Source organism: Ovis canadensis, chromosome 2, assembly GCF_042477335.2.
Source record: "Ovis canadensis isolate MfBH-ARS-UI-01 breed Bighorn chromosome 2, ARS-UI_OviCan_v2, whole genome shotgun sequence".
NCBI classification, from domain to species: Eukaryota; Metazoa; Chordata; class Mammalia; order Artiodactyla; family Bovidae; genus Ovis; species Ovis canadensis.
Window position 1 is genome coordinate 225574284 of NC_091246.1, and position 22625 is coordinate 225596908.

General features: G+C 45.9%; 1 protein-coding gene across 20 annotated transcripts; it reads left to right on the plus strand.

Moving 5' to 3' along the window:
• Window positions 1-542: 542 nt before the first annotated feature.
• Window positions 543-20643, plus strand: CXCR2 (C-X-C motif chemokine receptor 2). 20 transcript variants are annotated; one of them, XR_011254678.1, is made up of 6 exons: window positions 543-704; window positions 1752-1823; window positions 9558-9692; window positions 10262-10337; window positions 16064-17582; window positions 20292-20643. XR_011254678.1 is itself a non-coding variant. In XM_069578301.1 (5 exons), exon 5 carries the CDS (start codon window positions 16088-16090, stop codon window positions 17150-17152), a length of 1065 nt encoding a protein of 354 aa, XP_069434402.1. In that variant the 5' UTR covers window positions 668-738; window positions 1752-1823; window positions 9558-9692; window positions 10262-10337; window positions 16064-16087; the 3' UTR covers window positions 17153-18746. The 20 variants fall into 20 exon arrangements, 11 of the variants coding, with proteins under 11 accessions (XP_069434411.1, XP_069434403.1, XP_069434412.1 ...); XR_011254676.1 differs by having other exon boundaries at window positions 668-738; XM_069578301.1 differs by lacking the exon at window positions 20292-20643 and having other exon boundaries at window positions 668-738; window positions 16064-18746.
• Window positions 20644-22625: the final 1982 nt, after the last annotated feature.

Here is a 22625-nt window from a genome sequence, read left to right on the forward strand (position 1 = left end):
CAATGACTTGGTGGGCCCAAGTTCTGAGCACTTCAGAAGAAGGGGCTGAGTCTAGGTGACCCTCTCTACAATGCTTAGGCAGCTAGACTTCAATACTAAAGATAGTTGATGAGGACTCTTGCAGCTCCATGGTATGAGATCACATCCCCTGACTGCTCAAGAAGTCTTATCCGAATTATGGTTACTCAGTAGGAGTTCCCTGATGGCTCAAACAGTAAAGAACCCAAGAGTAAAGAACCAGCTTCGACCCCTGGGTCAGGAAGATCCCCTGGAGAAAGGAATGGCAACACCTTCCAGCCTTCTTGCCTAGAGAACCCAATGGACAGAGGAGCATGGTGGGCTACAGTCCATGAGGTGGCAAAGAGTCTGACATGACTGAGCGACTAAGCACACACACAGTGGTCATCCAGTTATGGTACTCCTGAGAATGCTGTTTCAGAAGAGGTGTGGACCCCATTCTGTGGCTAGGTGATTAGCTGCCCTACTTGGGCTATTGGGCAGACTGCACAGTCTCAAATAGGCATGCTACTCCTGGCCCCTCTGCCTCAAGCAGACTGCCAAAGCCTCTGCAGTGGTTGGGCAACCCTGTGGCTCTGACCAGCGCCTGCGGACCGCCTCTTGGGGTCAGGGCCGCCCAGATTGCATCCCATTACCATCTCAGGGAGGAAGGATTTTGCAACAGCAGTTCCTGCCCTGGAGAGCTGGTGAGAACTTCTCCTTAACAAAGGCAGCAGCAAGGTTGGCACAGGGTGGGGGTGGGAGTGTGGGGGAGGGGGGCAGAGTACAGGGAATGGAGGGAGTGAGGGGCAGAGCTGGGGCTATGGAAGCAAACAGGGCAATAGAATCATCCCTGCCCTAAAGGACAGCGGTCCCCTCCTGGAAGCTAGACTTACTCAGACACTTTTATTAGGGCTGGTTCTTATTACAGCAGAAGACATCATATTCTAGTAGGACCTCCAGCAGGGAGCTCAGTCCTACCTGATGAACTGATCGGGGGGAGGGAACCCAGCAGAAGCCTGTGTTCTAAGAGTAAGCAATATGCTCTGGGAAGAGAACTCAGGAGGAAATCAGGGGCCAGGTAAGGGGGAGCTTGACTGTCTCCCCTTATTTGGGAGAGATGGAAGGGCAATGTTGAAGACCAGCCTCTAGCTCAACACTGCCCCCCAAAGAGTCCCACCAAGTCCAACAGAGAGCACAGAAGCTCCACAAAGATGTTGGGAAGCTTGTTAGACCCTGAGGACTCTCCAGCTGAGGGTTCCACGAGGGTCACCATAGTCCGTCCCAGAGCATGGCGCTGTGATGGCACCATGATGGCACCAGTCCACCAGAAAAGAGCCCAGGGCGCAGGTCTAGCCCAGCAGCACCAGAGGCGCACCTCGGGGATGCCTCCAACAGATTCCCCCGTATTTCTGGGGAGCAGTCTACTGGGAATAAGCCCTTCATGAACACGCAGGTCTGAGCCTGTATAATCTGGGTTTTATCACTGTTGACGTGACTTCGTTTGTGCTCACAGGCTGGTGGGGGGGGTGGGGGCTGGGAAATTTGGGTGACATAATTATTTCTTTAAATCAGATATTACTCAAATGCACCAACATACTTCAGTTCTCTCACCCTGTCAGTTTATTCGGTGCTCAACAAAACGATATCAAACCCCTAGAATGTGCCAAACTCTGTGTGGGATAGCTTTGGGGAGACAAAATTTCATATATATATATATATATATATATATATATATAATCCCTTCTTTCAAGAACCTCGCAGCGTGGAGGATGAAGCCGTCAAACTGATAATTATAAATCCCTGAAATTGATGCCATCGTAGAGGTAAGCCTGGGGATGCAGAGAAGCACAGAGAGGGGTGGAGGTGCGTGGAGGTGACAACAGGCCTGAACTGGAGAGGACAGAGAGCTGGCCGGCCCAAGAAGGTGGGGAAGAGGGAAAAGGAACTGTGTGCTAGAGCCCAAGAGGAACCAGAGCAGCTGTAGTGGGGGAACTGCGAGTTGTTCCCTGTGGCCAGAGTTAAGTATTCCAGAGGGCATGGCTAGAAGTAAGGCAGGAGAAGCATCAGAGGCAGGGGCACCAAGTGCCCAGATCAGGAATTTGGCCCTGACTGAGGGCAACAGAGGTCCTTGAAGGGCTGTAAGAGGGAAAGAAGGTAATCAAACTCACATTTGAGGCAAACGGTTCTGATAGAGTGGAGGATGGATTGAGAGGAGAAAGACTTAAGGCAGAGAACATTTAGGAAAATAGTGATCTGATCATGGTGGTAGCAGCAGCAGCAGGAACCAACAGTGCCAAGGACCATTCGAACTGTTTTGTAAATATAGGCTCATTTAATCCACGTGACAACCCTATGTGGTGAGTGCTCTAATTATCCCCATTTTACAGATGATGAAACTGAGACCAGTGAGACACAATAACTTGCCCAAGGTCTACAGCCACTGACATTGCTGGGATCCTAACTCAGACAGATTTGCTCTGAAATTCAGAGGCATCCCACAATGAATCCAGTAGCTTAGGTGAGAGAATAAAGCGGGGCCTAGCTCGTCAATGAAGATATTGAGGAGGAGATAATACAGAAAGATGTTAGAGAGATGGCCTTGGTAGAGAGGAGGAGCAAGGTGAGCCTGAGGGGCATGCCCGTTCCCCCGTTAAGGAGCAGGGGCACCCATGTCAGGGAATTCATGAGACCAGTTGTTTGCTTTCCATTTAGCTACAGACTTTATTGTTTGAATATTTGCAACTATTATTCTATACACACATGTTAATTTCTTACAAAACCCTGTATTCCATATTGCTAGGTCACTTGACTCTCCATTTTGTGCCTTATTTCCATCAAAAACTATTTCCTTAAATTACAGTGTGTCTGGTTGTGTGTTGTTGTTCAGTTGCTAAGTTGTGTCTGACTCTGCGATGCCATGGACTGCATAGCCCACCAGGCTCCTCTGTCCATGAGATTTCTCAAGCAAGAATACTGGAGTGGGTTGTCATTTCCTTCTCCAGAGACCAGTTTTCTATATGTTGAGTTTGCAGCATCTGTGGGACCTCAGGGTAGATTTCAGGAAGTGGTTGCATGTAAGAATTTAAGCTTAGACAGAAGCTTAGAAGAGAAGCTGAGAACTATAGATGTGGGAGACACTGACCCAGACTGGACAGGGGCTGAAGCCAAGGAGGCAGGTGGGCTGGTCTACGGACAGCAGGGAGAGATGGGGATCAAGGCAGACTCCAAGGAACATCCATATTTGAGGAATGGATCAAGAAACAGAGCAACAAATGAGACCAAAAGAGTTTCTCAGAGAAATAAAAGAATGGAGTCGGTGGGGTGAAATGTTGCAGAGATCAAATAAGACTTGTACAGTATCTGTTTCACCATAAATAAAGTTTAAAAGCATACAGCAGGTTGGGAGAAAATATTTTACCATAATTGACAATTATGAGACAGTATGAGTGGATAGGGTAACAGGTCCTTATATAGGAGAAGGAAATGGCAACCCACTCCAGTGTTCTTGCCTAGAGAATCCCAGGGATGGGGGAGCCTGGCGGGCTGCCTTCTCTGGGGTCACACAGAGTGGGACACGACTGAAGCAACTTAGCAGCAGCAGCAGCAGTAGGTAATAGGAGAGTACATAATAATAGGAGAGCACACTGGAACAGTCTTTTGAAGAATGATGAGTAGTATTTATCAACATTTAAACATGCACAGTTATGACCCAGCAAAATTGTACTTAAGCTACTGAAACATACAAATTCCCAAAGACCTACATCCAAAGCTGTTCATAATGAGAACCTAAATATTCACCTATAAGTGTTAGTAGCTCAGTCATGTCCGACTCCGCAACTCCTGACAGGCTCCTCTGCCTATGGGATTCTCCAGGAAAGAATCCTGGAGTGGGTTCCCATTTCCTTCTCCAGGAGATCTTCCTGACCCAGGGGTCAAACCCAGGTCTTCTGCATTACAGACAGATTTTTTACCACTGTGTCACGAGGGCTTCATTCGTCTATAAGCTAATTACCAAATAAATCATCTTACATCCTTGCCTTACAAATAGCTGTGAAAAGAAGAGAAGCAAAAAGCAAAGGAGAAAAGGAAAGATATAAGCATCTGAATGCAGAGTTCCAAAGAATAGCAAGAAGAGATAAGAAAGTGATCAATGCAAAGAAATAGAGGAAAACAACAGAATGGGAAAGACTAGAGATCTCTTCAAGAGAATTAGAGATACCAAGGGAACATTTCACACAAAGGTGGGCTCGATAAAGGACAGAAATGGTAAGTACCTAACAGAAGCAGAAGATATTAAGAAAAGGTAGCAAGAATACACAGAAGAACTGTACAAAAAAGAGCTGCACGACCAAGATAATCATGATGGTGTGATCACTCACCTAGAGCCAGACATCCTGGAATGTGATGTCAAGTGGGCCTTAGAAAGCATCACTACCCACAAAGCTAGTGGAGGTGATGGAATTCCAGTGGAGCTATTTCAAATCCTGAAAGATGATGCTGTGAAAGTGCTATACTCAATATGCCAGCACATTTGGAAAACTCAGCAGTGGCCACAGGACTGCAAAAGGTCAGTTTTCATTCTAATCCCAAAGAAAGGCAATGCCAAAGAATGCTCAAACTACCGCACAATTACACTCATCTCACATGCTAGTAAAGTCATGCTCAAAATTCTCCAAGCCAGGCTTCAGCAATATGTGAACCATGAACTTCCTGATGTTCAAGCTGGTTTTAGAAAAGGCAGAGGAACCAGAGATCAAATTGCCAACATCCACTGGATCATCGAAAAAGCAAGACAGTTCCAGAAAAACCTCTATTTCTGCTTTCTTGACTATGCCAAAGCCTTTGACTGTGGGGATCACAATGCTAAGTCGCGTCAGTCATGTCCGACTCTGTGCGACCCCATAGACGGCAGCCCACTAGGCTCCCCCGTCCCTGGGATTCTTCAGGCAAGAACACTGGAATGGGTTGCCATTTCCTTCTCCAATGCATGAAAGTGAAAAGTGAAAGGGAAGTCACTCAGTAATGTCCGACTCTTCGCGACACCATGGACTGCAGCCCACCAGGCTCCTCCGTCCATGGGATTTTCCAGGCAAGAGTACTGGAGTGGGGTGCCATTGCCTTCTCCAGGGGATCACAATAAACTGTGGGAAATTCTTCAATAGATGGGAATACCAGACCACCTGACCTGCCTTTTGAGAAATCTGTATGCAGGTCAGGAAGAAACAGTTAGAACTGGACATGGAACAACATGGTTCCAAATAGGAAAAGGAGTACGTCAAGGCTGTATACTGTCACCCTGCTTATTTAACTTATATGCAGAGTACATCATAAGAAATGCTGGGCTGGAAGAAGCACAAGCTGAAATCAAGATTGCCGGGAGAAATGCAGATATGCAGATATGCAGAAATGTCAGATATGCAGATGACACCACCCTTATGGCAGAAAGTGAAGAGGAACTAAAAAGCCTTTTGATGAAAGTGAAAGAGGAGAGTGAAAAAGTTAGCTTAAAGCTCAACATTCAGAAAACTAAGATCATGGCATCTGGTCCCATCACTTCATGAGAAATAGATGGGGAAACAGTGGAAACAGTGTTAGACTTTATTTTGGGGGGCTCCAAAATCACTGCAGATGGTGATTGCAGCCATGAAATTAAAAGACGCTTACTCCTTGGAAGGAAAGTTATGACCAACCTAGGTAGCATATTGAAAAGTAGAGACATTACTTTGCCAACAAAGGTCCATCTAGTCAAGGCTATGGTTTTTCCAGTGGTCATGTATGGATGTGAAAGTTGGACTGTGAAGAAAGCTGAGTGCCGAAGAATTGATGCTTTTGAACTGTGGTGTTGGAGAAGACTCTTGAGAGTCCCTTGGACTGCAAGGAGATCCAACCAGTCCATTCTGAAGGAGATTAGCCCTGGGTGTTCTTTGGAAGGAATGATGCTAAAGCTGAAACTCCAGTACTTTGGCCACCTCATGAGAAGAGTTGACTCATTGGAAAAGACTCTGATGCTGGGAGGGATTGGGGGCAGGAAGAGGAGGGGATGACCGAGGATGAGATGGCTGGATGGCATCACCGACTCAATGGACGTGAGTTTGTGTGAACTCCAGGAGCTGGTGATGGACAGGGAGGCCTGGCGTGCTGCGATTCATGGGGTTGCAAAGAGTCGGACACGACTGAGCGACTGAACTGATCTGAACTGATCTGAACTGAACATCCTTGCCATAGACCATGATGTCATCACTGAAAAGAATAAGATAGATCTATATGGACTGACGTGAAATAGGAACATGATACATTGTTAAAGTGAAAAACAACATAACTAGTTTAACACTATTTTAACGATGCATGGGGAAAAGTCCAGAAAGATACAGGTGATACACCTGTACACAAGATACAGGTGAACAGAGGGATGGAAAGGAATCCAGTTTCACTTTATATGCTCTTGCATCACCTGTATTCGTTACAATATGCCCATTTGATTTTTATAATATTAAAACAGCTTTATTTAAGAGAAGGGTTTACTGGGTTTAGCAACTCTAGGTTATTGGGAACCTTGGCAAAAGCTGTTTCCGCAGCACAGTGGGAAGGAAGCTGGTTGCAGTGGGTTAAGCAGTGAACAAGAAGTTGGTGAAGTGGATACAGCAGCTGCTCACTGTGTTTTCAAGAAGTTTGCCTTTGAAATGGAGGCAAATACTTCTCCCGGGGTAGAAGTAGCTGAAGGAGTCCTAGTACAGAGGAAGGGAGAGAAAGACATGCAAGTTCAGGGAAAGAGGTGGTTCCAGGAAAGAGAGGCAGAGGGACCAGGAGGCAAGACCCTCAAGGTTATGAGAGGCAGTGGGTCCCACAGGCAGGTGCAGGAATTCAAAAGAAGAAGCAAGGATACTTCTCATCCTGCCCCTAGAAGGAAGGAAGAAAGTGTAAACATAAATTCAGCACATGTGTCAGCTGGGAGGTGGGGTTGCTTGCATTCCCTTGTAAAGAAGAAAGCATATGTTGAAAATGAGACAGAGATGGACTAGGCAAACCACCGCCTTCAGACTCCTCTAGAAACCATTAGCCAGGAAGGTGTGAAAAGTCCCAGTGCTATTACAGAATTGCCGGGTAGAGCCTTAACCTTTAGTCAGAGTCCCAGGACAGACCTCGTTGCTCCTCTGTGCGGACACCTCCCCTGGTGGGCCTCCTGAACTTCCCCCTCGGCAGCCCTGGGTCTGAAGTTTCCACACAGAAGCTGCCTTCTCCTGTCCAACATCCCTGACAGCTACCAAGCCCTGGGTCACCATGGAGGCATCAGTGGCTACTCCAATAACAGCAGCAGTAGCAACAACATCAGGTGGGTGAGCAGTTTGGCCTTCGGGCAGCTGGGGACATGTTCTGATAGAAGGAACTTGGAAACTTCAGTCTCTTCCTGTGAGTCACCTGAGAACTGAAGTGATGAACTGCAGAAACAAAGTATTTAAGTCTTCACTAAGGCAACTCAGTACAAATGAACCTCCTACAATAATAGAAATGTCCTGAAGGACATCTGCACTATCCAATACTGTAGCCAAAAGGAGAGACAGCACTTTGTCAACAAAGGTCCATCTAGTCAAGGCTATGTCTTTTCCAGTGGTCATATATGGATGTGAGAGTTGGACTATAAAGAAAGCTGAGTGCTGAAGAATTGATGCTTTTGAACTGTGGTGTTGGGGAAGACCCTTGAGAGTCCCCTGGACTGGAAGGAGATCCAACCTGTCCATCCTAAAGGAGATCAGTCCTGGGTGTTTATTGGAAGGACTGATGTTGAAGCTGAAATTCTAATATTTTGGCCACCTGATGTGAAGAGCTGACTCATTTGAAAAGATCCTGATGCTGGGAAAGATTGAGGGCAGGAGGAGAAGGGGACAACAGAGGATAAGATGGTTGGATGGCATCACCGACTCAATGGACATGAGTTTAGGTGGACTCTGGGAGTTGGTGATGGACAGGGAGGCCTGGCGTGCTGCAATTCATGGGGTCACAAAGAGTCAGACACGACTGAGCTACTGAACTGGGCTGAGTCACATGTGGCCACTGAACACTTGAAATGAAAAACTAAATATTTTATTTATTTATAGCCATATGTGACTAACCTCCTCGTTTTCCAGGGGACCACATGGAGGCCCAGAGAGACATGACTTGTCCAAGCTCACCCTGATCTTTAACAACATAACCAGGACTGGAAAACAGTTCTGAATTCACCCCACCATCTGTAGGCCTGCGGTGGGCTCGGTGGAAGTGAAATCAGTCTAATGAAAATTGAGAAGTAGGCTGCTTGGGAACTCCCTGGCAGCTCAGGGGTTAGCACTCCATGCTCTCATTGCCAAGGGCCTGGGTTCAATTCCTGGTCAGGAAACTAAACTCCCATAATCACACAGTATGGCAAAAACAAAGAAGTAAACTGGTTGGGAAATGTCAGATCTGGACTCTCCTTTCTGCATCCAGTTGTGTGGGACAGAGAGGTACTGACAGGAGCTCAGAAACCTAAGGCTGGGATCCAGTCCCTCACTGCGGTAGACAGAACGCCAGATTTGAGGTCAGGTTTAAAAAAAACATGTCTTAAGAACTGCTTAAAACTCAGTTCATCTGCGTCACTCTAGGTAAGTTGCCTAACTTCACAGTCTCGGTTTCCTCATTCAGAAAATGCACATCTCATGCAGCCGTTATGAAGACTAAGTGATACAGATTCTAAAAAGCACTTTTCTTGGATGCTAGGCCCTAGCAGGCACTCATCATTAGAGCTAAAGTGACGACTGTTATTTCAGGTTAAAGCAAATCAAGATATACCTGGAAGTCAGCCCAGAAAGCAGGCCCACTGCTTTCTCTTGCTTGGCAATGTAGTGGGAGAGACCCCATGCTTTAGCAGATCAACTATTTCCATAGTAATAATACCAATAATAAATGCTAACCCTGTGCTTTATATGTGTCTTAAGTGTTTTATAGATAATCCCTCCTTTCATCGTCAGCACAACCTAGTGAGTCAGAGTCTACCATTGAGTCTAAAATGAGTCTCATTTTACAGATGAGCAAGCTGAGAATCTGAAAGGAAAAGTCGCTTGCCCAGAGCAGCTAGGCTAGCAGAGTTTTTCACTACTGCACTCACGGCCTCTCTCCACAGGTCCTGGGTCTCTGTCTGGGTTTACCATCACCTGACCAGGAGTCTCTGGGTTCTCCAGCATAGTAAAGAGAAAGGTGACAGAGAATGTTTGCTAAACAGTTGGACTCAAAGGTTCTTTCCTAGGGGTAGGCAGCTAAGATGAGTTTTCCACAGGCTCTGAGTACCCTGTGGGCCCTGGGATGATGACTGGGGCAAGAGGCCAGGATAACAAGTAGCAGAGGGCCTGGGGTATCAATTACTGTAAGGGTAAGGACTTGGGAGGGTGTGGTGAATTAACGTTCACAGCTCCGCCTGAAATTAACCTTCCAATTGTTATCAATAGCAGATGTGACAAAACATATGCTTGGTGTCATCCGTTTTCAAAAATGTATTTGAACTTGGATGGGATTTTAACCCTTACCAAATGTCTTTCTTTCCAAATGAGATGGTCTCGGTTCCGAAATTAGTAGCTACTACTGACCTGATTCCAAGTGGACAAAGCAAGACAAAATATCAGTGCCCTAAGAGAGGAGCATGGTCAGAGAGGATGACTGGGGAGTGAGGAGAAAGACAAGAAGAGGTGAATGGGGCACCCATGTGGGGGTGGAAGCTCTCAAAAGGGCGTGGTGTGGAGAAGGAATTTATGAGGATTTAAGAACACCAGGGCTGTGTGGGGTGGAGAGGAGAGGCCAGGGAAGAAAACCACCTGGCGTGCCAAAGGCTAAAGCTCCATTTCTGGTGCCTTAAAGAGCTGCTCCCTTTGAGATGGGAAAAACGTTGAAGAGCCATAGAACTGCTGGGTGGTAAGCCCTGGAAGCCCGACACAACTGGAATGCAGGGAGAAACAGGCAGGGCTGCTGAAAGAGCTCAGGGCTGCTGAGCTCGAGGCAAAGATGAGAAATCTGTGCCATGCTGGGCCGACTATTTTCTTTGGGTGGGCCTCAGTTTCCTCATCTGGGAAATGGAAAGATTGGCTAGGAAACCCCTTCCCAAAATGAACTCTGCCAGTTCATAAAATGACTACTTGTCATTAAAGAGCTGACCTGAGAATTAATTATTCAAACTATCAAAAGCATCCTGCACCCTCAGGGACTCCACCCCAGAATTGAGCAATATAATCCACCACTCACTTCCTCACTGTGTTCTCAGCACCGCCGCCCTTTCTTCAGTCAGACACATCTGCCTTTCCTGGAGGTGTCCCACAGGTGACAAGCCCAGAATCACAGTAAGTCTTGAAACACCCACCCCTCCCACCTTCCAGACACTTCTCTGTTCTCTGTCCCCCTTGACACCCAGGCTCCATTTGTCCCCTCCACCTATCCCCACACCTCTCAGTCTCTCCACTCTCTCTTTAGACCACCCTGTCCTCAAAGGGAGAGCTTCTGCTCCTCTTCCATACCCCTCTCTCCAACAACCTAGGGCAACTCACTGCCCACCCTCTTCTCTTCCCGCTCCCAGCCAGCTCTCCTTGCCTTGGCTACAATTGAGTCTGAGCCAGATCCTAGTGAGGCCCTCCTTCCCCATATTAAACACAAATATGTGTGGATTCTATTTTTAGAGAGAAAGAATGCTGGAATTGTATTCAAACAACCTGGACTTTGTTGCATTATTATTGTGTTGCTGCTGTTAAAAAGATTGTCTTAAGTATTTGGGCTCTTTTATGTATAAAACTTCTGTGAAATAAATTAGAATCATGCTTTCCATGGAGTCACTAGGGGGCTGGCAGTTTCACTCAGTGAGGGACTGTCCTGTTTGGTTACCAAGGACATAATCGGGTGGCTACCAGCAGGGAGCCAGTCAATTCAAGGACATTTGGTTTATTATTTCCTGTGAGGGTTGTTTTTTTTTCATCCTGGGTCTAAGGAATAGCAAAGAAAGCAATGCACAAAACATCAAACAATCAGAGGGAACTATAGCCAGGTTAAACTCAGGATATCTCAAGAAATCATCTTACAACTATGTTTTTTTGCAAATTCATTTATTTATTTCCATTTTTGGCTGCACTGGGTTGTAGTGAGTGGGGGCTGTTCTCTAGTTGCAGGAGCTTTTCATTGTGGTGGCTGCTTTTAGTGCAGAGCATGGGCTGTAGGCTCACGGGCTTCAGTAGCTGTGGCGCACGGGCTTAGTTGCTCTAGGGCATGTGGGACCTTCCTGGACTAGGGATCGAACCTGTGTTCCCTGCATTGGCTGGTGGGTTCTCAACCACTGGACCACCAGAGAAGTCCACAACTGTATTTGAAACGTTGAGTTGTGATTTTTTTTTTTTTTTAAAGAAGCAGATCTGTGGACTGAAAATAGCATGTGAAGTCATTCACACCTAGTTGAAATTCTGGCCGCAGCACTGAGAGGCTCTGTGACTAAAAGCTGGTTTCTGAGCCTTGCTGTGCCTGTCTGTTTGTAACTGCCAAGCAAGACCATGTACCTGGGAGGCACAAATCAGATCTCAAATATGTATCTCCCTTCAACTGTCAAACAGCCTCACCAGAGACCGGTAAACCAAAAAGCAAACAAACAACAACAAAACATTCCCCTGCCCCAGCCTCCTGTGGCCGGAGGTCATTGCCCTGGCCTGGTTTCCACTTCTGAGTTCTCTACCTTCTGTTCTGACTTGTGTGGTCACCCCTTGGTCCCTGAGGCTGAGCCTTCGTGTCTAGTAATGGGAGCTCACCCACACACCTCCAGCCCATCTCCTGCACAGTTGAGCACTGGATTATCTGGAATGAGGACTTGACTGTGACACATGCTTGGCTGTTGCTGCTGCTTCTGAGACAGGCAGTTTCTGTGGCTGCCCTGCTTCTGCCTTCTCGCAGCTGATGCTTGTAAATGTTGGGTTCTCCCCTCTACGGGCATAAGCTCTCTGCATCCATCGTGCTCTGTATCCACTCTCTAAGGTGGGTCTTCTCTTAGGTCATGTGCTCCCTGAAGAGCATCTCTGATCATCAGCTCCCAGAAGTGACCTATCTTGTGATTTCATTACTCTGGGCTTCTGAGAAAATTTGGTCTTGACCTTGGGATGTCAGAGTCAGTGGTTTCTCACAGGTTTTGCAAGCAACACTGGCTGAGCCAGCTGTGCTAGTCACCTCTCTCACCAGGCAGGGCCCCATCTTTATCATCACATCTTTTAGGTTCATGGACTGACTTAATCTGCTTTATTTGTGATCTCTGTGTTCTGAGAAGGTAATTTATCTGGCCCCCTTCACTTCGCGGAGAGATACCATCTCAGAAAAGTGAAAGTTAAGAATTATTTCACTCTAGAGGAAAGGGGCATTGTTCTTCTAGTTTCTCCTAACCTCATTCTGCCTTCTTCTTTGCTATGTATGACTGACAGTAACAGTTTCTTCTGCTAAAGAGGAAAACTTCCTAGGACTTTCGTGTTGATGCTGATGATGATATTACTGATTTAGTATTTCTATTTCCTTTACACTTATGCTGTTGTTGTTTATTAGCTAAGTTGTGTCCGACTCTTTGCGACCCCATGAATTGCAGCACACCAAGCCTCCCTGTCCATCACCAGCTCCCGGATTTCACTCAAACTCATGTCCATCGAGTTGATGATGCCATCCAGCCATCTCATCCTCTGTCGTCCCCTTTTCCTCCTGACCCCAATCCCTCCTAGCATCAGAGTCTTTTCCAATGAGTCAACTCTTCGCATGAGGTGCCCGAAGTATTGGAGTTTCAGCTTTAGCATCAGTCCTTCCAATGAACACCCAGGACTAATCTCCTTTAGAAATCCCATGGACTGTAGCCTGCCAGGCTCCTCTGTCCATGGGATTTCCCAGGCAGGAACACTGGAGTGTGTTGCCATTTCCTTCTTCAGGAGATCTTTCCAACCCAGGGATGGAACCCACCATCTCCTGCATTGGCAGGCAGATCCTTTATCACTGAGCCATCAGGGAAGCCCAATACACCTTTCTTCTTTTTTATTGAAGTATAATTGATTTATAATGTTGTGCCAATCTCTGCTGTTCAGCAAAGTGACTCTGTTACACACACATACACATTCTTTTCTACACACCTTTGATTCATCTGTTGCAATTGAGATATAATCCACATGCGATAAAAGTCACCCATTTACAGTATACAATTCAGTGGGGTTTGTATACAGACGGTCCCCGACTTACAATGGTTCAACTAACAATTTTTCATCTTTGCAATGCTACAAAAGTGATAGGCCTTAGCTGGAAACTGTTCTTTGAATTTGAATTTTGATCTTTTCCCAAGCAAGCAATGTCCAATAAGATACCCTCTCATGATGCTAGGCAGCAGCCATGCAGTCATGAGAATAAACTCATTGAAACCTTTTGTCTCTGGCTGTTTTCACTTAGAATAACGTTTTCAGGATTCACCCATGTTGCAGCCTATATCAGTTCTTCATTACTTTGTTTGATTGATTAATATTCCTTGTATGTGTACACCACTATTTGCATATCTATTTATCAATTGATCAACATTTGAGTTACTTCCACTTTGTGGCTGTATGCTGCTGAGAAGATTCACATACAAGTTTTTGTGGGGATATACACTTTCAATTCTCTTGAGTATACTAGGAGTGGAATTGCTGGATCATATGGTAACTCTATGTTTTAGCTTTCTTAACAGCTGTTTTCCAAAGCAACTGGACCATTTTATGTTTCCACCAGCAGTATATAAAGGGTCCAACTTCTTCACATCCCATCACCATCATTATAGTCCTTACTTTATTATGATCATGCTACTCCAGTACTCTTGCCTGGCAAATCCCATGGATGGAGGAGCCTGGTAGGCTGCAGTCCATGGGGTCGCTAAAAGTTGGACACGACTGAGCAACTTCCCTTTCACTTTTCACTTTCCTGCATTGGAGAAGGAAATGGCAACCCACTCCAGTGTTCTTGCCTGGAGAAGCCCAGGGACGGCAGAGCCTGGTGGGCTGCCATCTATGGGGTCGCACAGAGTCAGACACGACTGAAGCGACTTAGCAGCAGCAGCAGCAGCAGCAGTGAGTATAAGGTAGTTCCTGAGCCTTTTTATTTTATATTCGTCTCTTTAACACTGGGTACCATGTTGAGGTGAGTTACAGACTGGCATAGGGTCACAGGATGGCCATATCTTGTTATAAAGAAATGACATGATAGTGATACAGTTTGTGGTTCAAAAGGAAGCTAATTCAGTAGCTGGTCACTTTAGTTTATTTCCTTTTGGAAAACTGGGATAATATTTCAGAGTGGCTGCAGCTTCCCCCGAAAGCAGGTTCTTTGCTACCCCCTTAACAAGGGCAGAGCCCACAGAAGTTAGCTAGGGATAATCTACGGTGGGGTTGGGGGTTGCTGGAGAGTCAGGTTTGGAAGAAGGCACCCGTGAGCAACACAGGAAGGATCTCCATCAGGATTGGGAAGCCACCCAAACAAGGATCATGTGTCTCCACCTGCCTTTTCTGCTTCCTGCTGGCCCTCCTCCTTATGCTGGGAACATACTACCTTTCTCTGCTCACCCCTGCATGGCAGAATATGCCTGCTCAGAGCTCCCAAGACAATCTGCTACATTTCCACCCATGTGGAAATCCCCATGCTTATGGTTTTTAATATATTTTTTCAAACTACCCAAGTGTTCCCAGAGGAAGCCTCTCACATCAAAAGAAAAACTCTGGGTGGTACAACTTCCTTATAGCTTGAGCATTCTGAAACCCTATGCTGCTATCACTCAGATTGTTTTTCCAGAACACTTCATTTTATTTTTTTCTAAACTTTAAACTTTTTACTTTGTATTGGGCTAATAGCTGATTAACCATGTAGTGATAGTTTCAGGTGAACAGAGAAGAAACTCAGCCATACATATATGTGTATCCATTCTCCCCCAAACTCCCCTCCCATCCAGGCTGCCACAGTGAGCAGAGTTCCATGTGCTATACAGTAGGTCTTTGTTGGTTATCCATTTGAAATGTAGCAGTGTGTACATGACCTTCTGAAAGTCCCTAACTACCCCTTCCCCCCTTTCCCAGCCCCGGCAACCGTAAGTTCATTTTCTAAGTCTGTGAGTCTCTTTCTGTTTTGTAAGTTCATTTGTATGATTTATTTTTGTTTCCACATGTAAGGGATGTCATATGATATTTTTCCTTCTCTGTCTGACTTGTTCCACTCAGTATGACACTTTCTAGGTCCACTCATGTTATTGCAAATGGCATTATTTCATTCTTTTTAATGGCTTTAGGTAATATTCCATTGTACATATGTATATATATCACAACTTCTTTATCCATTCCTCTGTGGATGGACATTTAGGTTGCTTCCACGTCTTAGCTATTGTAAACAGTCCCACAATGAACACTGGGGTGGGTGTATCCTTTCAGATCATGTTTTTCTCCAGATATATGCCCAGGAGTAGGATTGCAGGGTCATATGATAGCTCTATGTTTATCTTTTTAAGGAACCTCCATACTGTTCTCCATCGTGGCTATACCAATTTACATTCACATCAACAACCAGAGCAGTCCTTCCAAAATAACTTTCAGAAAGTTGGACAAAAGAATTCATCTCTTAGCTTTATAGTCAAGCTTTGATCTTTTTCTAGGGATCTAACCCAATTAGATTGCCTGCTTAATTCCCTAGGTTGAAAAATGAGTGGTACCTCCTGTTTCTGACATTAAAAATCAGCTTCAACAGTCAAATGCTCACCTCCAAGGATCCAAGACAGCATGTTCTGTAGGGATTACAAGAAGAAGTTTCAAAAATGGTTTGGGCAATGTCATGGAAAGTGATAAGAACCTCTCTGACATTGAAAGAAACTAGACGCTTTTTGTGAAATCATTTTTTCTAAATGTGTCTCCAAAACCTTAGAACTTTAGTGACTCCTTGAAGTGAAAGTTACCTCCATATAATATATAAGCTAACACAAAGAATTCCATATGAGATGTACAAGCTGTTGGGCTAGAATCTGAGAAGGTTTTACTGTGCAGTAATCCTGGTCTCTCCTCTTTAGGCTGAAACAAAATTTACTTCAAATATGGATGGATTTAACTGGGATAATTACAGCGATGAAGATTTTGGCAATTACAGTTACAACACTGACCTGCCCTCTATTCTACCAGACTCTGCCCCATGTCGGCCAGAATCTCTGGATATCAATAAGCATGCTGTGGTCATCATCTATGCCCTGGTCTTCTTGCTAAGCCTCCTGGGAAACTCCCTGGTGATGCTGGTCATCTTGTACAGCCGGGTCGGTCGCTCCGTCACTGACGTCTACCTGCTGAACCTGGCCATGGCTGACCTGCTCTTCGCCATGACCTTGCCTATCTGGGCTGCCTCCAAGGCAAAGGGCTGGATCTTCGGCACACCCCTGTGCAAGGTGGTCTCACTCCTGAAGGAAGTCAACTTCTACAGTGGTATTCTACTGCTGGCCTGCATCAGCATGGACCGCTACCTGGCCATTGTCCATGCCACACGCACACTGACCCAGAAGCGGCACTGGGTCAAGTTCATATGTTTAGGCATCTGGGCCCTGTCCGTGATCCTGGCCCTGCCCATCTTCATCTTCCGCAGGGCCATCCACCCACCCTATTCCAGTGCAGTCTGCTACGAGGACATGGGTGCCAATACAACGAAATGGCGTATGGTGATGAGGGTCCTGCCCCAGACTTTTGGCTTCCTCCTGCCCCTGCTGGTCATGCTTTTCTGCTATGGACTCACCCTGCGCACACTGTTTTCAGCCCAAATGGGACAGAAGCACCGGGCCATGCGGGTCATCTTTGCTGTCGTGCTCGTCTTCCTGCTCTGCTGGCTGCCCTACAACCTGGTCCTGGTCATGGACACCCTCATGAGGGCCCACGTGATCACCGAGACCTGTCAGCGCCGCAACGACATTGGCCGGGCCCTGGACGCCACCGAGATCCTGGGCTTCCTGCACAGCTGCCTCAACCCTCTCATCTACGTCTTCATTGGCCAGAAGTTTCGCCACGGACTCCTCAAGATCATGGCCATCCATGGCCTGATCAGCAAGGAGTTCTTGGCCAAGGATGGCAGGCCTTCCTTTGTTGGCTCTTCTTCAGGGAACACGTCTACTACCCTCTGAGACCCCACATGGGGCTCCTTGGTTCCCCTCAGCATCATCCCAAGCCCCATGTCCTCTGGCCATTCACAGTCCCATGTCAAGGCAGCTCCCCATTGTGGTTACAGGAAGTTGCTGAGGCCATGTCCTTAATAGGCCCCCATCACATGGGTTAGACAGCCTGTCCTGGGCCCCACCTCTTGCTGTAATTACCATGTCAACTGATAGAGCTTGGTGCATCCTACCACTGAGCCCACAGTGCTCTATCTTCTGGGAGACACCCTTTGAAGATATTCTTTTCAGTGATTACAAAAAGTTCCCACTATTGGGAACCATTAATGTAGAACACCATTTGTTACTTCCCTAGCTCTCCCTCTCCTTGTCTGCCGGCAAAGTCCCCTTCCTTGAGAGAGGGTGAAAATGACAGACATTATCTTTCCAAGATTCCCTTAAGGTAAGAGTGGCCATATCATCTTGTTCTGATTTGTAATACTTAAAAGCAATAGTGTACTGGTAAACCACTCTCCTGGGGGAAAAAAATCTTGATTTGTAGCATTTGTCATGTGCCATGGTGTATATAAATACTCCCACCATAGTCAATTTCTAGGGTGATGGTATTTAGCAATGAGCTCAAAAAATCTAGAAAATGTAATAATCAACTTTCACCATCTGGTACAAACTGGTTTCAGTGCATCATTGTCTAAGAGGAAGTCTGCTGGGGCCAGGAGACCCCTGGAAAGTGTTCCTGATTTGAGAGAGAATGACACATCCTTGGTTCTTGACTTTGAATATGGTTGTAGAATACCTTCTGTTGAGGCAGCCACTTTGTAACAATGATGCAAAAAATATACCCAACACACTTAGGCTGATGGAGTCAAACAATAAAAAGAACCTGAGAATAAAGAGCCCAAAGTAAACCCACCGTAAATAATCAAACGATTTTTAACAAGGATGCCAAGACTATTCACTGGGCAAAGGATAGTCCTTCAACAAACTGTGCTGGGAAAATTAGATATCCACTTGCACAGAATGAAAATGGACCTTTACCTTACATCAGACACAAAAATTGACTCAAAATGGATCGAAGACCTAGCATTAGAACCACAACTATAAAACTCTTTGAAGAAACCATAGAGGGAAATCTTCGTGTCATTGAATTTGGCAATGATTTCTTGGATATGATGCCAAAAGCACAATTAACCAAAGAAAAAATAGTTTAATTGGACTGTATCAAAGTTTAAAACTTTTGTGTGTCAAAGCCAGACACAAATATTATGTTTCCCGTTATATGAAGTGCCAAAAATAGTGACATTCATAGACACCAGAGGCTAGGGAAAAGGGGGATGTGGGGAATTATCCTTTAATGGGTTCAGGATTCAGTTTGGAATGATGTAAAGTTCTGGAGATGGACAATGGTGATGACTGAACAACAACATGAATGTACTTAATGCCACCAAGCTATACATTTTAAAAAGGGTAAAATGGTAAATTTTATGTTAGTATATTTTGCCACAATCAAAAACAAAAAAATCTAGTTCTAAAAAGGCAAACTTGATCCACTGGAACCACCTACCTATAACTTCTTAAGTGAGATAATTAAATGTCTATTTTGTGTAAATTACTTTTAGTTGGGTATTACATTACTTGCAACAAAAAGCACCCCAAGTGCTACAGAGAGGTCAGGCAAGGGCGAGCAGAGGTCTTCAATGAGGGTCTTTATAATAAATAAATCCTTTTGCTGTTTATGGAGTACATAGAGAGAAGGTCTAAAATCAAGGTGGCGGCTGGTATTTCCTCCTTCTTCCCCAGCCCAAGCCTCCTGCTGCTGAACACATATTACAGAAGGAAACGTATCCTGGGATCTTCTTCTGGGTCTTGTTTCCCTGGGTGAAACAGTAGTCAAGAGTGTCAAGGGTGGGACTTAGAACTGCCTAGAAAGTCTACCAAATCAGCTGGATTGAGTAGCCGAAGGTCAGAGGGCTCTCCTGAGGTCAGCCAGTGACTCCCACTTTGAGTCCCCCTTCACTCTCCTCTCTCTCCCACCCAGAACACACACAACACACACACCCAACACTCAGGTTTGACAAAATGCCACACTCACGCAGAATGGAAAAATGACTATGCCACCCAGACAAAACAAACAATTGAACTCATTTCTTCAACCGTATTAAGAGCCTACTGTTCCAGAGTTTTGGGTAAAGCAACAATCAAAACAGCCTGAGCCTCACACTGACACAGCCCCTGTTCACAGGGCTTGACTCTGAAAGGTCTTGGGTGGGAGGGGCTCTGGGTCCAAGCAACCTGCTAAGACAGTAAGGAAGCAAGGGGAACTAAACCACACTTTTACCAGCTTCTGATCCCTTTCATGTTAACAACTCTCTGACCGTTAAACCGAGGAGAGGGTAGCCTTGGCTATGGCACAAGACCTCTCCAGCAAGGCAGAAACAAACCTCTGAGCTGAAGTGCTCAAGGGGCAGGTAACCACCACTCCTAGCTCAGGAACATGCTTTTCCTTTCACAGTCAGCAAGCGGGGTTAATTCACCAACAATAACCCCTCCGTTCCAAGCTCACTCTGCCAGGTACTGGGCTGAACTCAGGATCAAGCACGGCTTAGCTGTTCTGGCTGAGCCTTCAGATTCAGCAAGAGGGAAAGTCAGGGGAATGTGTTTTCACCAAAGCCCCGAGTTCCCGGAAGAACCAGTGGTGTCCTAACTGGGCAAGGCGGACTAAGTGGACAGCTCCCTGCGATGACTATTGGTGGGAGGAGGCCACCCTGGTTCCAGGAACTCTGCTCTGGAACCAGGGCTGGAGGAAACATGGTTCTCCAAGGAAAACAAGAGGATAAAATTAGCCCAGAAGCAATGAGGTGGAGGCTGAATTGGACTTACGTGAACTGTTAATACTTAGCCCTGACTCTTACACTCTCACACACAAGTAAAGACTGTCTTGGCATAAATAATCAACCTGCCAAGCCATCACTAGCACAGGGCAAATCCAAGGCCTGCTGATTTCTTTCTTCTCTCTGATGTTTCCAGGTTTGAGTCAGGGCCCAGCAGCTTTCTGCCTAGATCTGCCCACTCAGTCTAAGCTGGCCCTCTTGTTTCCAGAGATATATGTTCCTCTACTTACACTAACACCATCTGTCTTTTTCCTCTGACCCAGTGTTTATGATGTCTTCCTCCACCATCATCCCTCCTCAGATTCTGCAAGATGGGATCCCCTCATTCATGACATCAGGACAGCCACCAGCCTCTCTTGGGTGATACAAAGAAGTACCTCCAGTTCGCACATCACGTTGAAACACATTACGTGTAGGCACACATAAAAAACCACACCATCACACAATACCAAAGACAGGGAAGACCTAGAGATACCCCTCTCCACGGAGAAGCTGACTCTTTCAAGACATAAACGAGGAAACTGAAGCCCAAGCAAAGCATCTTGACCGAAATCTCATGGCTAAATAGTAATGGAATTGGAATAAAAATTCCTAGTTCACTTCATTTTTTTCAGATATTTTGCTTTTCTAATGGTAAATTTTAAAACATCTTACAAAGGAACAGGAAATAAATACACTGAACTTCTCAGAGCATTTGGGTCACACCACAGGGCCAGTCTACATCTTCAGGGCCTGGACTCATTCATGTTGGCACTGGGCTTTGGAATCTCCACCCTGTGATAGAGGAAAGGGCCACCCGAGACTTGGGGCGCAGGTGTGAAAGCCGGCTCAGCTCGGGTTACCCTATTCTGTGCTGGCAAGCAGGACAGTTAAGAGGCAATCATAGACCAACACAAAGTTCAAAGACAGGCCAAACCAAACCTTCTATTGAGACACACGCTCTGTCACACAAGATTCACTTAGAAAAGCAGAACTAAATTTCTGAAAAGGAGAAGAGATTTGTTACAGGGATCTGACTGTAGCACCTGGGAGCTGGTTCAGGAGTCTAGAGTAGCTGTTGACTTTGCTTCTGGTGCTGGGACATGAAAGTGACAGGACATGCAAGTGAGAAGGAAAGATGCACATTAAGGGGCGAGGAGCAAGGACAGACTGAACTATGAGTGGCAAGCTCTAGCTGCGGATGGCCCGCCTGCTGGATGTCTGTTGGTGTCTGCATCACAAAGGTCACTTCCCAGGTGACTCAGTGGTAAAGAACTCGCCTGCCAATGCAGGAGACACAGGTTGGATCCCTAGTCTGGGCAGATCCCCTGGAGAAGGAAATGGCAACCCACTGCAGTATTCTTGCCTGAAGAACCCCACAGACAGAGGAATCTGGCAGGCTACAGTCATGGGGTCACAAAGAGTCAGACAACTTAGTGACTGAACAACAACACCGTGACAAAGGCCAGCACACTCCAAGCAGGAGCACTCAGAGCTGCAGACCCACTGCCAACCGCGAGCGCAAGAGCAGCCAGAAGATAAGCGCCAGTAATGTCACAGCCAGAGCACAAAACATGCAGCTCTGGCCAACACTAACCTGGAATGATGCAAGGAAGGAAACTGGGGGGACATAGTTACAGCTGAACTAAAAGGAAAGTGAAAAGTGAAAGTCACTCAATCATGTCAGACTCTTTGTGACCCCCATGGACTGCAGCCCACTAGGCTCCTCTGTCCATGGAATTCTCCAGGCAAGAATACTAGTATTCTCTTATCCAGAGGATCTTCCCAGCCCCAGAGAGCAAACCCAGGTCTCTCACATTGCAGGTGGATTCCATTCAAATCTTTTGCGTGAATATAGGTTAGCTATGAATAGAACTCTAGAGAAAAAGGAATGATTACCACAAAGGTTTGGATTATGCTTTTTCAAGTTTCAGTCCATCAGAAAGGAGCACACGGGGGTATTTGAGGGTCCTGATCAAATTTTCTTTACCTAGATCTTGGACACCTAGTTCACGGTACTCTCATTCTTTAACCTATAAACATAAGTTTTCTGCAAGCTGTTCACAATAAAAATGCTTTCAATCATTAAAATAAAAGAAAAAGCTATGAAGAAAGTTATCAAAACCACAAGCGGACACCTCTAGTAATTTCTAGGAGCCCCTACAGGGTGTTGGGCAGAGGTGTCTATTGCTCTGGGGTCCAAATTCTGCAGAGTAGAAGACAGTATCATCATCCACTACTTCCAGGAGAGTAAAGAGGTGCAACCTTTAGAGAAGGTAATTTGATCAAACCTACTTCAGTGCACACACCCTCTGATCCAGGAATGACACTTCCAGAAATACCCACATAAGTGGACAAATGTCCATCAGTGGGAAGTGGCTAGTTCAACTGTGAAGGTCCATCCATACCATGGGCTGAACTGATGGCAGTTGTTTAAACGTAAGGTTACAAACATGATGTTAAGTGGTAGAAACCAGAACAGAAGACCACATATTGTAGAATCCATTGACATAAAATGTCTGGGAAAGGTAAATCTACAGAGGAAGAAAGCAGACGAGTGATTTCCTGGGGCTGGGAGTAAGAGCAGGGTGTGACTGCAAACAGGACTGTGGTTCTGT

Coding starts and splice junctions, on each gene's coding strand:
- CXCR2 (XM_069578310.1), top strand. CDS start 16,088: ATGGATGGATTTAACTGGGATAATTACAGCGATGAAGATTTTGGCAAT.